The 14,184-nt window shown below is 50.4% G+C and overlaps 6 protein-coding genes across 6 annotated transcripts; 4 read left to right on the top strand and 2 right to left on the bottom strand.

Moving 5' to 3' along the window:
- Positions 1–526: 526 nt before the first annotated feature.
- On the top strand, positions 527–2,416 carry EURHEDRAFT_409690 (mitochondrial 54S ribosomal protein uL22m). Its single transcript, XM_040781159.1, has 2 exons — positions 527–868; positions 923–2,416. The coding sequence occupies exons 1-2, from the start codon at positions 820–822 to the stop codon at positions 1,939–1,941; spliced, it is 1,068 nt and encodes a 355-aa protein (XP_040641159.1). The 5' UTR covers positions 527–819; the 3' UTR covers positions 1,942–2,416.
- Positions 2,046–3,462, bottom strand: EURHEDRAFT_294881 (phosphoglycerate mutase family protein). Its single transcript, XM_040778250.1, has 5 exons — positions 3,401–3,462; positions 3,212–3,335; positions 2,927–3,151; positions 2,616–2,855; positions 2,046–2,548 (listed from the first exon to the last, which is right to left on the bottom strand). Exons 2-5 carry the CDS (start codon positions 3,299–3,301, stop codon positions 2,150–2,152), a joined length of 954 nt encoding a protein of 317 aa, XP_040641158.1. The 5' UTR covers positions 3,302–3,335; positions 3,401–3,462; the 3' UTR covers positions 2,046–2,149.
- EURHEDRAFT_409689 (uncharacterized protein) lies at positions 3,265–5,934 on the bottom strand. The gene is made up of 3 exons (XM_040781158.1): positions 4,869–5,934; positions 3,401–4,818; positions 3,265–3,335 (listed from the first exon to the last, which is right to left on the bottom strand). Exons 1-2 carry the CDS (start codon positions 5,655–5,657, stop codon positions 3,739–3,741), a joined length of 1,869 nt encoding a protein of 622 aa, XP_040641157.1. The 5' UTR covers positions 5,658–5,934; the 3' UTR covers positions 3,265–3,335; positions 3,401–3,738.
- A 907-nt stretch (positions 5,935–6,841) lies between these two features.
- EURHEDRAFT_529000 (serine/threonine-protein kinase) lies at positions 6,842–9,853 on the top strand. The gene is made up of 4 exons (XM_040787089.1): positions 6,842–7,471; positions 7,552–8,387; positions 8,437–9,015; positions 9,070–9,853. Exons 1-4 carry the CDS (start codon positions 7,065–7,067, stop codon positions 9,600–9,602), a joined length of 2,355 nt encoding a protein of 784 aa, XP_040641156.1. The 5' UTR covers positions 6,842–7,064; the 3' UTR covers positions 9,603–9,853.
- Positions 9,854–10,050: 197 nt separating this feature from the next.
- On the top strand, positions 10,051–11,606 carry EURHEDRAFT_473305 (DUF3500 domain-containing protein). Its single transcript, XM_040785368.1, has 2 exons — positions 10,051–10,353; positions 10,411–11,606. The coding sequence occupies exons 1-2, from the start codon at positions 10,146–10,148 to the stop codon at positions 11,487–11,489; spliced, it is 1,287 nt and encodes a 428-aa protein (XP_040641155.1). The 5' UTR covers positions 10,051–10,145; the 3' UTR covers positions 11,490–11,606.
- A 263-nt stretch (positions 11,607–11,869) lies between these two features.
- On the top strand, positions 11,870–13,476 carry EURHEDRAFT_384304 (putative monooxygenase; the record flags this gene model as incomplete). The annotated part of the gene is made up of 7 exons (XM_040779612.1): positions 11,870–11,875; positions 11,929–12,051; positions 12,102–12,763; positions 12,820–12,875; positions 12,923–13,161; positions 13,219–13,322; positions 13,374–13,476. The coding sequence occupies 7 exons, from the start codon at positions 11,870–11,872 to the stop codon at positions 13,474–13,476; spliced, it is 1,293 nt and encodes a 430-aa protein (XP_040641154.1).
- Between the last annotated feature and the right edge of the window lie 708 nt (positions 13,477–14,184).

Below are 14,184 nucleotides of genomic sequence, written 5' to 3'. Positions count from 1 at the left end.
GGCGGAAGGGATCTAAAAAGCGGGTTAGCGAGTCCGCACGGGCGGGGGAGATGGAGAGCGATAGCAACATACGTGAAACACAAAGACAACCTGCTAAGTCAAATAGCAGAAGAGGGAGAAAAGAGGTGCGAAAAAAGGACTCGGAAGAAGCAGAAGAGAAATAAAGCCTTGAGAGATGAGGGTCAGTGGATCGGCACTGTGGAGATGACGGTTGTCCGCTGTGTTTGGCACCGGAGGGAGGGAACACGAGTCAAGCATAGAAGTGACAGGGGCTTAACGTCCGTATATTGTGCTTGAGATGTGAATGTTCGACAAACTGTAGAGAGCTGACGCTGAGGTCGTCCTCTACCCTGTAGGAAGAGAAACGAGAAATGACGATGATGGATCTCGACTCACGTTCGACAAACGCCCTGACCGCCTATGGCGTAATGCCACCACGAGAGCTCAGCCCAGTTGATTTCTTCAGCTATATATATCTACGAATGCTATATATTAGTTTGTATATTATCGTCTTGCTATTACTATTACAGTATCCCGGCTTCTCCTAACCGACACCAGCCACAGTCCGTAGGGTTTCTCGGTTAGCCACACCCTATGCGGCATAGTCCCATGGTTCACTAGTTTCCGCCAATGACGATATGTCACAGCCACATATATTGTACTGTACTGTTACTTACAGGTACATTCTGTGGCGGTGCAATTCCGGCTATCCGCAGCGACTACCCGTGCTGCCAAGACCGGCCGCTTTTTTCGTTCTCTCCAGAGAAGATCGTGATTGTTGAGTGTTGACCACGGCCCATCACCATCAATCCCGTCCCCATGGCATCAATGGGTGCTCTTTATCCTTACGGGCACCTGCTCCGGTCCGGTGCGTTCCCTAATACAATCCTTGAAAACTTCCGGCTCACTAACCGACGAAAAGCCCGAGCAGGTGTGACCTTCGTCCCCCGCCGGACATTGACCTATACCACCCCCCGTCGTGCCCAAGAAGACAACAATGGCAACAACGCAAACTCCTCCAAACCCTCCGCCCTCTCATCCATCAAAAGCTTTTTCGGTCTCGGCGGCAAGCCCTCCGATGCCCCCAAGCCCACAATCACCCGCCGAGCCAACGCCCCCCCAAAGCGAGAAGGCTCCCTGAGCGCAGACTCGATTTTCGCCGAAGATGAGGCCACCCCGAAGCTCGTCGCCTCGGGCCGCACACCCGGGCGCAGACCTACCGCCGAACGGCCCGTGGATGCAGAAGAGGAGCAGGATATCAGCCTGGAGGCTCGGAATCGGGAAAATATGCAGGCGGTATTGGACCCTCGTCCTCAGGCGCGGACGCGCTGGGAGCGGAAGATGGTTGTGAGGGAGATTCGGCGTCGGGGTCGTCTTTCGAAGACGGAGCAGGTTATGCGGACTGAGCGGGAGTCGTTGTCTAAGTCGCATTGGTTTAAGACGTCGATTAAGAAGTTGGGGCCATTGGCTCGGCAGATTGCGGGGAAGAATATTGACGAGGCGATTTTGCAGATGCGGTTTAGCAAGAAGAAGGCCGCCAAGGATATCCTTGAGCACTTGGAGCATGCGAAGAATGTCGCTATTGTCCGCTCTGGTATGAGTCTTGGTGCTGCTGCCGGTCAAGAGGCCCAGAAGCCTATCAACATTGTCTCCAAGACCGGTGAGCGCAAGACGATTACTGACCCCAGCTCCATCTACATCTCCCAGGCGTGGGTGAACCGGGGACCGTACGGTGTTGACTACGACCACCGGGCAAGAGGCCAGATCAACCTCCTCCGTCCACCATACACTTCTCTCTCGGTGCTGCTGAAGGAAGAACATACTCGGATCCGCGAGTGGCAAGACCGTGAGACCACTGCGCAGCGCAAGCGCAAGACTCACCTCTGGACCCAGCTTCCTGATCGGAAGGTCAGCGCTCAGAACCAGTACTACAGCTGGTAAACCGCGGCTTACAATGAGTTTATTTGTTTCTTTCTCTTATGTATTAGGCCTTGATTGGGACAAGCGGGTCTCCTGGCGTTGTGTTATTATCTATTTAGATCTACCTAACGGATCAGCATGCTACGAACATCAATGTACAATACCGAAAATTGTTCTGTTCTATATACCCTTCCTCCGTCCACAAGTATCTACAAATACAGCACTCAAGTTACTCATCATCGTCACAACTAGGAATTCCACTTGGCGGCTTAATCTCCATCCCCGGCTTCGGCCCAGCAACCTTCTCAACCCTCACGACAACCGGAATCATGGCCCCAGTCGCCAGCGCAAACTCCCGGTGCCCAACAACATTCAAAATACTCGCAATCGCCCCCGAATGCGCCGTCAGGGACAACACCGTGTTCGCATCGTGCTCAAAGATATTGTACAACAAATCGCGTAACCGTGCATCGCGCATGGAGTTCGATTCCCGTGCATCAGGTCTCCACAGCGGATCTGTGCCGTTGTCAAAACCCTTTTCAATAATGTAATCAGGATACGAGGTAGCGATGTGTGAGGCTGGCGAGCGCTTGTCGCAGGTGTGAATACCGATTGTTTCGCGGAGCAACTATTCCCATCAGCCATCCCCCTTGGCTACCCATATGATAAAACAAAGCAAAGCAAACTAAGCATACCTCCTTGACAACCGGCCTAAACGGCACGGGCGTAGCATTCAACCCTTTGAATGAAATCTCCGCCGTCGCAAGACATCTATGCAACGGAGAAACATAAAACGATTCCGGAAACGGTACCTTATGCTCGATTTGCTTTTTCCAAGCCTGGTTTGCGATCTGTGCTTGCTTAATACCCGCGGTTGTCAGGTGTGCGTCGAACCAGGTTATGTTGGCGTCGCCGGTTTGGAGGGAGTAGTAGCACTTTCCACCAAATTATCATTAGTTATTCGGGGTTGGGAATTGGGGTATGGTTATAGTTTGGGGTGACATACATCCCAAAGTTTCGTACCGTATTTCTCCTCCGCGACATTATGGAATCCCTCGCCGTGTCTACCAAGGAACAGCAGGCGGTATGTTACATTTGGTGATTTGTGGTGGGATTCTCGGTTTAGGTTGTTGAGGTGGTGTTCGAAGCGTTGCCATTGGGTTGTGTTGTTCATGTTGAGGCCGATGTCTGTGTTGTAGGTGCGGTTGATGAGGCCGAAGTTTGAGGATACCTTTTCTTCTCCGTCAGTCATGTGGATTCAGATAGAGGGTAGAAAACAGAGGAGTGATACATAGTTGAAAGCATCGGGGTCGGTATCTGGTTCGTCTTGGAGAAAGTATCCTGGGACGGTGGTCAGGTTGAAGTGGAATTGCGAGGCCATGGTCCAGCTTAACAGGAAAAGAAAAGTGGCGAGTCTGGGGAGTGTCAGTGCCATGGCGTCTCGTGTCTATGAGTGGAATGGTTCTGTAGATGAACGTACTGGGGAATTGGTTTTTGTAGAGTGCGTAGGAATGTGTATTCTTATGATGAAGGCATTCGGAGAATTCAGTTTCAATAATGTGGAGATCGAGATAAGATTATACAGAAACGTGAATGCGTCTGGGGCATCCATTGGTCCGTTCTTGGCTATACAAAGTACTGCTTTCATATACTACTACTATGTGAGATATATATCGGGGAAACATCGGATGAGAAATTAATCAAATCGACATTCGTTCATTAATACATTAGGCCAAGATGCAAAAATAAAGGAAGATAAATTAAGAAACAACAAAATTAGACATATACCAGGCCATCGCTAAGCTTCAAGTGCATCAATCAAACGATTCCAGATGAACCACATATCCCAAGGCTTTTCCGAGCTGACCAATACTGTTTAAGCCAACAAACCATAGTCTTGCAAAAGGTCGATCCAAGAAAGGATGTAAGTGCAGAAGGTGCTTGCCAGAGTGAATACACCGAAGCCATTGTCCTCTGTATAAAGTGCCCAGCCAATTCGGGAAGTGTGCGTTGCGTATTGCTTCTAGGTAGACTTCTTGCAGGTGCTTGCTGCACCGATGCCAGCGTTTTCTGTACCTTTCTTTCACCACGTTCGGGTGTGCGAGTCTTCCTATTACTCCCGGATGAAAGCGTATCAGAAGTAATTGTAGATGGCGCTGGCCAGAGCGAGTAGTACTTTGATGCGAGCGTTCTCCGCACCTGCCCAGCATACTCGGGAAGCGTGCGATTCCATGCATTGCTTCCAAATATCATTGTGCCAAATGCGTTGGTAGTGGCTGGAGGGCGAGCTGGTAGCATACCAGGTCTGGTTCCAGTCGATTGTATTCTTTCGTGGCTCTGTTTTTGGTAGATGTGTTCAGCCCGGTAGCCTCTTGTGTATGTGAGGCGCGTAGACTGAGCAGTATCCTGATTCTGCAGAGTCGAGCGAGACCGTGGACGTCTTGAAATTGCTCTGTTCCCATGTTGCTGTGTATCTGTAATGACAACACGCGAGTTGCCTGCAAGCTGGATTTGCGGTCCAGTTGGAAGCTTGGCTCGCCTGTCATTAACAGGCACAGAATGCTGAGCTGTATTACCTAGCGATGGTCGATCGTGTCGACTGTGTAGCGACCAGAGAATCTCTGATCTGGGACACCTTGGCGTAGAGCTGTGTGATTGTATGTCTGTATCGTTTCTGGACATGGGTTGAATTGACGGTCGTGGTTGTGGGATGTGTGTTGGGCTGTGCGCTGGATCGAGAAGCGTATCGTGTGCCGTATCCCTGAGCGTACTTGTCGATGGTAGCGATGACTGCCTCGACAGAGGAGCGAATGGTTGCAATGGTACATGCTTGGGTGGCTGAATTATCGTGCCTTCGTGAACATCGACAAGGCTAGCCTTCTTCTCAAGGCAGTTGCACTAAGGGAGTTAGAATTTCTCTACCACAGTCATAGTAGTGCAAGACTTACCCGTTTGTGCTGCTTCCTGTGCTTCTCACAAGCACCATGCTTTCGAACCTTGATGTAGTTGTCCTTCTGGGATTGTGATCGAGGCTTGTGCTTCTTTGGGAGATTCGTCGTTGCATTCATGTTCAAGTCGAGTACCAACTCAACACCACCTGGTTGGTCGGGTGTTGACACACCATCTGTTGTAGCAGAGACGGGTGTTTGGCCTGCTCCCGTTGACGGCGGAGATGCACTGCCTTGGGCCATGTACGATGAGGATGGAGACGAGAACTCTGGGCTCGTATAAGGATCGGTGAGCGGAGACTCCTGAAGGCGCTGCATGTGAAAGGCAATAGATGCGTCCATGCGCTTCTCCTTTTGGGACGAGCAGCTGGTATCAACCGCTGCTTGAGCTTCCACTGCTTGTCGAATGGTGGTCGTCAAGTCGTAAGGCTGGTCATACAACAACATGTCTTGGAACTGACCGTTGTTGATGTTGCAGTCAAAAGAGGAATCGAAGAACCCGCCATTCGGAACCATGCCCATGTCGTTCATGGAACCCGCACCGGGGAATGCCCCCAGGTTGTCCAACGCACCCGGCAAGAGGTCATCGGGAGCATCGTAGTTGACGAAGTCAGAGGACCAACGCTCCGAAAAGAACCCAGAAGCTGGGTCTGTATCGAATCCGTTCATCTTAGCAATCAAGTCGCAGTCCTCCGGACTAAGGTCCAGGTCGTCCAGAGGGTTGTCAAAGACATCGTTGGTACCGAATTCTCTCGCAGGCTGTTCTTGGAAGAGAGTATTGGCCGCCATAACGGTCTAATTCCTAGCTCGTGATACGATGGAGAAAGGGGTGTTATCCTGTCTGAGGCTTAGTCCGCTCGTAAGCAACCAATCCGATATACCTCGATAAGATACCAAGACAATGTCCGTGCGACGAGAGTGGGATCCTAACCGGGACGCCGGATGTCTTGGAATCCAGGGAAGCCTGAGGTGTTCAGAAGGGTATTATAAAGAAGGACAAGGTGGAAGAGAAAGTGAAAAAAGGACAACACGAGCGATGAGAGAAGTCGGCGCTTTTTGATTCTCGATGTCCGGCACTGCCTTCGTATTGTAACCTCAGGTGTCTACACTAATCCCTTTTTGACTCCCCGACCCCGGCTTAGGCTAAACCCGATTGGGAGCCCGACGTCCTGTGAGTCACGGGATTTTAAGCCTCATCGCAGGGTTTTCTATATGACATCAGGATGCCCATATACTACTATGAATGATGAGAACATACAATGAACCGGATTACAGACATGAATGTCATGGATGCTATTGAGTGCAGGGACAATTGTGAACTCGTTGGACATCGGGATGCCGACCGACTACTACCGAGTACAGTACTCACAGAGTGCAGCGTCTCTCGGAATCACGGAGGCTGAGTTAAATCGCCATAATGGAATGGCGTCGTAAATAAAAACAATACAGAGATTTTCAAAATTGGATCATGACGAAATGGATGTGTTGGACCAGTGCTGGTTATGTATTCAATGCACCGCCCAGGACTGATCTACATACGGTACTGTCCGGGCAAGACTATGGCTGTGGGCACCATGGGTTTGTGTCGAGATGTTCGCCGTCTAGCCATACCTGTCAAGTCTTCTCATCTAGAATGCTACTAAACACTTGAAACCGGAACTAACCGTGGAACGAGCGATAAGCGAGGGCTATCGGTAGCCAGTTACTTTATGACACTTATGCCTGGAAATTTAGGTGTCTAGTAAGCACTCGGTTAACTATAACTATCGTCACCAATTGCTGCAATCGGTAATGTGTGCCTCGGAGTAGCCTACTATTTGTATGCTGTATAGTACCTCTATAACTAGGTCTACAACGACGTTGTCCTGTATCTGTAGTAACCATAGTAGACTCTTTAACTGTATCCGTGACGTGGCGCTCTTTTTCTCTCCGCTCTCCGCCCCCGCCAACTCCAGCAATTGATCCTCTGCCGTCTTCTGTCTTCCTCTGTCACTACTCTATTGATCCTACGCCGCATAAGGCAAACAATAAACAAAAACCAGCACAATTAACAACACCGGAAGAATCAAGGTGATTGAGTTGTACTGCGGAAGGACAGAATCTTCTGTCACCGCCATCCGGAACCCTGGGAAGAAAAGAAATCCATCACGTCACATTGTGCCAGTCCCTCTATCTCCCGTGCTCTGTTATTGAACCATGGCCGCTGCTTTCGACGATGAAGATCTCTCCGTTTCCCTCCCTCCTATCGAACGGGAACACCGTCGGGATCGCGATCGGGCTGCCGGTGCGGTGCCTCCCTCCGGTGACATCCCGGCCGCCATGGCAATGCCTCCCCACGCTCGTCCGATCGCAAAGGGCCAGGAGGTGAAGCAGTCCCCGGCAACAACAAGAGATATGCAACGACTCGATCAGTATCAGACGATGAAGATTCTGGGGGAGGGTTCATTCGGGAAGGTCAAGCTGGCTATCCACCAGCCCAGTGGGCGACAGGTAGCTCTGAAGATTATCAATCGCCGCAAGTTACTTTCGAGAGACATGGTCGGTCGGGTGGAACGAGAAATTCAGTATCTGCAATTGCTGCGACATCCTCATATTATCAAATTGTCGGTACCCTCCATTCCCGGGGAGGATGAGATCATAAGATCGTGCTGGAATCCCGAAGCTGACTGTTTGTTCCTGGCAGGTATACCGTAATCGCTACCAAAACCGATATTATAATGGTCTTGGAATACGCAGAACGGGAGCTGTTCGACTACCTGGTGAAGCGAGGACGATGCAATGACGCCGAAGCCCGCAAGTTCTTTCAACAGATCATCTGCGCCGTCGAGTACTGCCATCGACACAAAATTGTGCACCGTGACTTGAAGCCGGAAAACCTACTCATTGACGCCAATAAGAATGTGAAGATTGCTGATTTCGGTCTGAGCAATATCATGACGGATGGCAATTTTCTCAAAACAAGTTGTGGCAGTCCCAACTATGCCGCGCCAGAAGTCATTTCAGGAAAGCTCTACGCCGGACCAGAGGTGGATGTGTGGAGTTGTGGTGTCATCCTGTATGTGCTGCTTGTGGGACGACTGCCATTCGACGACGACTACATTCCAGCATTGTTCAAGAAGATCGCTGCAGGCAACTTCCATATGCCACCTTACATCAACTCCGGAGCGGCACGGTTAATCAAATCCATGCTGCAAGTTCACCCTGTTCATCGATTGACAATTCCCGAAATCCGTCAGGACCCCTGGTTCCTCCAAGATCTCCCGCCCTACCTGCAGCCACCACCGGAAGAAGTCATCGCAACCGGGTCTGATCCGAATAAGGCGATTGACATTCGGAAGATTGCACACGGGAAGCCTCTCTCTGCTCAGCACAAGATCCACCAGATTGCTATCTCGAAACTAGAGCGGAGTATGGGATATGCTCGTGATGATATTGAAGACGCATTGAAGCACCCTGAACCCAGCGCTATCAAAGATGCTTTTTTCATTATCGTCGAGAATGAAATGATGCAAACCAATTGTAAGTTATGTTTATTGGATGGAAGTAACAGACGTGCTGACTTGAAAAGCCCCTACGGATGATAATCTTATGGCCTCTGTTGCACCTTCCCCTCCTCCCTCTAAGAACCCATTGCCTTCACCAGCTGTGGCCAAACAATCTGGAGCCCCTCGTCCCCATGGAGCTCCCGCTGTTCCATCACCACAGCGATTCGTCCAGTTACCACCAGAAGATGAAGAGCCAGTGCGCGTGAGCCATGTCCGCATTCTGCCGACGAGTATTCCATACGTGCACGACCAGCTTATGGAACAGCGCGAGCGCGAGCGCGAACAACGAGCTCGTGCTGCACACCGTGACGCGCAAGCTAGGGGTGAGAACCCAGACGATCCGGCATGGAGTGAGCGATCAATGCATGATCAGGAGGCAACAGCCAGAGCTTTAAAGCCGCATTCTCGGAGTATAGTCGATTTGGACAAGCTCCGGTTTGAGCCACCCGAGGGCCACCACTACACAGCGCACATGCCCAAGAGGTCTCGCAAGTGGCAGTTTGGGATTCGGTCGCGCAATCAGCCGTATGAAGCCATGTTATATCTGTACCGGGCCATTGATGCACAGGGTGGAGTTTGGGACATTCTGCCAGGCGATGCAGGTTAGTTCAATCCCATCATCTCTGGCTGTAGAGCTCAATTCTAACATACTCCAGGCGGCGATATTGGGGCCGACGAGGACAAACCACTGCAAACGAAATATGCCCACCTTCCGTCCGATTACTACATTCCTAAGGATCCTTGGTTTATCCGTGCCCGCCTCTTGAAAGAAGGCATGAGAATACCTGGTCCTTCACCACGTGTCCACGGCCGTACCAGCAGCACTGTCAGCAAGAGTGAGGTCGAAGAGCTACGCCATCGCTTCAACATCACAAAGATTTCGAGGGAGGACAGAAATTCACTCGCCGTGGAAACAGCATCTGGTCCTCCATCGCGACGGACTTCTTCTAGCCGTGTCAACCACGGAGTGTGGGTATTTGTTGATATCCAGTTGTACCAGCTGGAGCAAAATAGCTATATGGTTGACTTCAAGTGTGATGGCTACCAGAACGTGGTACGGGAGGAAGGAGAAGCAGATTGGCGTCCGATCAGCAGACGATTTCGCAATAAGGAGAAGGAAGTTACGAGCCCTTATCCGTTCCTCGATGTGGCGTCTGATCTGGTGGCCCAGCTTGCTGTCGCTAGCTAAGGCGCTATATTCTCTGTGTTTCCGCGTTTGTTCATCCTGGGTGGCGTATAATGGAGTCTGGAGTTCTGTCGCAAGGCAGCTTGTGGTGTCTATATCATCGTGCATGCATTCTATTTGCGCATACGTTCTTGTGCCTTGCGAAAATGTTGCAAGCAGTGGCCGGATAAATCAGGGCGGATAATCTGTTTCCTCTCATAGAACGCTCATAATCATACCATACTAACATAAATTAAATGATCTCATATCTCCTCTAAAACAAGCATCATACCCCGTACATTAGCGCGTGTGTCCCTCAGCATCTGTGGGGACTCCCCTCCCCACACATAATACCCGGTGGGGACAAAGCCCTCGGCCTCGGAAATGCCGGCGCATCATAGCGGAAAACAACTTTTCCGGATAACCTCTCCACAGCCCCATCGCGGGGGAAGCATCTATTCCGAGTGGGATACGTATATCTACTGATAGTGACACTGTGTTCCACTTCGATTCCTCCATCTACTCTGCCATTGGAAACTATCGGTATCATTGCAGCTAGCAGCCACCATGACAGTTACATTGGAAAAGCCAACGGGTGAATATCGTCAATATTTGCCTGATTTGAACATTCCGCGCTTCCAGACTATGCGCGAGCAGGATGCGCATGAGTATGCGCGTGATTTTAAAGCGTTGGCGAGACCGCCGTGGCTGCATGCGTTGTATTTGCATTGGTTGGAGCTGTTGCAGGAGCCGTTCAAGGGTGTTACTAGTGATGGTATGCTTCCTCCATCTTGTACAAGTGAAGGTACATTGATCTGATACAATTGTGTAGGAACGGTCCGCCCAGGCCTCTTTGCACTACAAGACGAAGATGTCCCAATCGACTCCATCGTTAACGCCACCCAAACCGTCCTAAACCTCTGCGACCAAACTCAACAGAAATCCCTCAGTTACCACATCGACTCCCCCGAATGGCGCACCTGGTCCAATCCCGAATTCCTTCTCAGCCCCAAAGGCCTCCGCCTCGACGAAGTGAAACCCCAACTCCGCGACGCAATCCTGACCGTCCTCAAAACAACCCTCTCTCCAGAAGGTTACGACAAAGCCCTCAAAGCAATGCGCATCAACCACTTCCTGGGTGAACTCGTCGAGTCCCCGCGCGTGATGAATGAGTCCTCGTATAACTTTGTGCTCTTTGGAACGCCCTCGACAGCTAGGCCGTGGGGGTGGTCGTTCTACGGACATCATTTGTGTTTGAATGTTTTCTTGTATAGGGGGCAGATCATCGCGTCGCCGTGGTTTACAGGCGCAGAGCCGAATGAGATAGATGAGGGGCCGCATGCGGGGACGAGGATTATGCAAGTTGAGGAGGAGTTGGGGTTGAGGCTTATGCAATCTCTGGAGCCGGAGTTGCAGCAGAAGGCGCAGGTGTATGAGCATATGCATGATCCTGCTATGCCTCCAGGGCGCTGGAATAAAGACGACCAGCGTCATGTCTGCGGTGCATATCGCGATAACCGTGTCGTGCCGTATGAGGGCATTAACGTTGGGGTTACCTTTACAGACTCACAACGCGACCTGCTCTACGGTATCTTCGAGCAGTACCTCCTCTACCTCCCCAAGCGCTCACAGGAGCTCAAACTTGAGCAAATCAAACATTTCGAATCCGAAACATGGTTCTCCTGGATTGGCGGGTTCGGAAACGAAGACCCCTTTTACTATCGTGTGCAAAGTCCGGTTGTGTTGATTGAATTCGACCACCATTCAGGTGTGTTCTTGACAAATGAGAAGCCGAAGAAATTCCACATCCATACGCTACTGAGGACGCCGAATGGAGGGGATTATGGACATGCGTTGAGGGGGGCTATTCCTTCTGTGGAAGGGATTGTGGGGAAGGAGATTACGTGGTGACTAGATGGTTGTGTACGGAGTGTGCTGTGAGCATTAAGTATTTTGTGAATGACATGATCCGTTCAAGAATATATCATCATATCTGTATGCACAATGCATGTAATATACAAGGATAACCCCGGAATATCCTGCCAAGCTCGCAAATCCGGGGTGGAAATCCCGAGTGTTCGGCAATCCCGAGCGATCTAGAATTAGCCTCGGAGATACCACAGGGGTCTAACAGCTCGGTAAGAGATGTCATAACCCCTCAATTGTTCATTATAACTACTGAAGATTCATTGGCTTAATTCTCTATTTATTCCAACTTGCGCTCACTTGTGTAGGGTTCTAGTGTTGATACCGCAGTTCATCTCTATCGAGTTACACCCACGCGACTCGAAATGGTGGTGCGTCATGTGAATTCACAATTTGCTAAACAATACTAATTGGTAACGATTAGTTAAAAGAACGCCTTGAAATTACTATTGTCGGTGCCGGCCTCAGTGGCATCGCAGCAGCAATTTCCTGCGCCACAACAGGTCACTCAGTCCGAGTAATCGAGCAAGCCAAAGAACTAGCCGAGGTACCTTGCCCTCAACTTAATCTCCCTACATCTACGTTAACAAAAGGCAGGTCGGAGCCGGCCTCCAAATAACCCCCAATGCCTCGCGCCTCTTCAATCACTGGCAGCTTCCTTCTTCAATCTGGGAAACAGCCGCAGAGCCGACATCTGTAACGGTGCATCGGTATTCGGGACAGGTTCTTGCGCATGAGAAAGGGTTTGACAAGAATATTCGGGGAAAGTATCCAGCGCCATTTGTGGATTTGCACAGGGTTGATTTACAACAAGCGCTTTTCGCGCGCGCGAAACAGCTAGGCGTGAAGTTCCACATGAATGAGCGCGTTGAGCGCATTGATTTCGATACCACCACCGTATATGTTGTCTCCGGAAACACATACTCCAGCGATCTAATAATCGCAGCAGACGGTCTCTGGTCTCGCTGTCGAGAGTGTTTTCTGGGCCGGAAAGATGAGCCCCTCCCAACAGGCGACCTGGCATATCGAATCGTGCTATCTGCAGAGCAAATTGAGGACCCTGAGTTGAAGAGATTAGTTGAGAACCCTGAAGTGCATTTCTGGGTTGGACCAGGGGCGCATGCGGTTGCTTATTCGTTGCGAGGGGGGAGGATGTTTAATGTTGTGTTGCTTGTGCCGGATAATTTGCCGCCGGGAGTGGCGAGGGAGGCTGGGTCTATAGAGGAGATGAGGGGGTTGTTCGGGGGTTGGGATCCTATGTGAGTTGTCGTGTGTGAAGGGTTTCTGATGGTGCTGATTGTGGGTTGCGGTGCAGTTTGACTCGGTTTCTTAGTTATGTGGACCATGTTGATAAGTGGAAGTTGATGCATCGTGAGTACTTTCCTACAAGTGCATAGGCAAGGAAGTTAACGAAGCAGATGCCGAGATGGAAACATGGGTGAACGAGAAATCCAACCTTGTCTTCATAGGCGATGCCTGTCACCCTATGCTGCCCTACCTCGCTCAAGGAGCAAACTCCTCCCTCGAAGATGGAGCCGTCCTAGGCCACCTGCTAGGACACATGAAGAACAAATCGCAATTACCGGAGATTCTCCGTTTATACGAGAGTGTGAGAAAGTCGAGGGGTGAAGCTATTGTCAGGGAGACATTTAAGCAGGTGTGCACCCTACAACCATACAAGCTTATCTTGAATGATGCTAATAAAAAAACGCAGCGACACGACTTCCACATGCCCGACGGCGAAGAACAACAAAAGCGAGATCAGATTTTCCTCTCGCAGTTGGGGAAAGAGATTAACGGTGCTTTTCCTAGTCGGTGGTACGTTTTATCCCCCGAGTAGCCATGACTGCTGGATAACAATCTTGCTAGGACATGCCCTGAAGTACAGCCGTGGTTGTATGGATACGATGCTATCCAGGAAGCTGAGGACGCGATTGCGCGGAATGGGGAGGTGTTTAAATCGGTCTTGTAGAACGAGGACCTGTGAATTCCCTCTTCCGGTTAGTTTTGCCGTTTCTGGTATAGCCTCCTGATACGCCGTACTGTAAGCACCGCCCGCCTGGCCTCCCAATATAAAAGAGCCCTACCTCACTGTCCTGACTTCGTCTCCTCCCAAATCTTTTTCTCTTGCCAGACTCCCTCTCATATTCTGCACTCACCCATATTCCTGGCCATTTGAACTCCACCACCCCCTTCTTTCTTTTTTGGGGGGGGGGGGACTGCACTCATCGATGACCAAGATTCGAAGGCTGGAGATAATCACTTTCCTAAAGCCTATGCGATGAGAAAAGACGGCAACCTAAGCTACTAGTATTGGTGAAGTCAAGGCCATTATTCTAACACGAGAAATTCATTGAAATCCGCATTTCATGAGCGTTCGTCGAGCGATTTCAGTGGAATTGTCTAGGTGCGGAATTTGATATTCTCGTCGGTGGCTACAATAGGTTAGGTAGGACCGTCGATTCATTATTATCTACTATTCCGAGCTCGTGATAAACCCCTCCTGGTTTGTGGAGGGGGGAATGGGGTAGTTGTCGGCTAGGATTGATTGGTTGATTAATCTATTCATTCTCACTCTTTTTAGGCCATCAACCAGTTAACAGTAGCCTACACGATGGTTGGGATGGCCGCCATTCTATCTTTATGTCAGCTGTTCTAACCTGGTATGCGTATGGTAAGG

Source organism: Aspergillus ruber (genome assembly GCF_000600275.1).
Source record: "Aspergillus ruber CBS 135680 unplaced genomic scaffold scaffold00005, whole genome shotgun sequence".
NCBI classification, from domain to species: Eukaryota; Fungi; Ascomycota; class Eurotiomycetes; order Eurotiales; family Aspergillaceae; genus Aspergillus; species Aspergillus ruber.
Note: the sequence above shows the minus strand (reverse complement) of the source record. Positions and strands in the feature narration are given on the sequence as shown.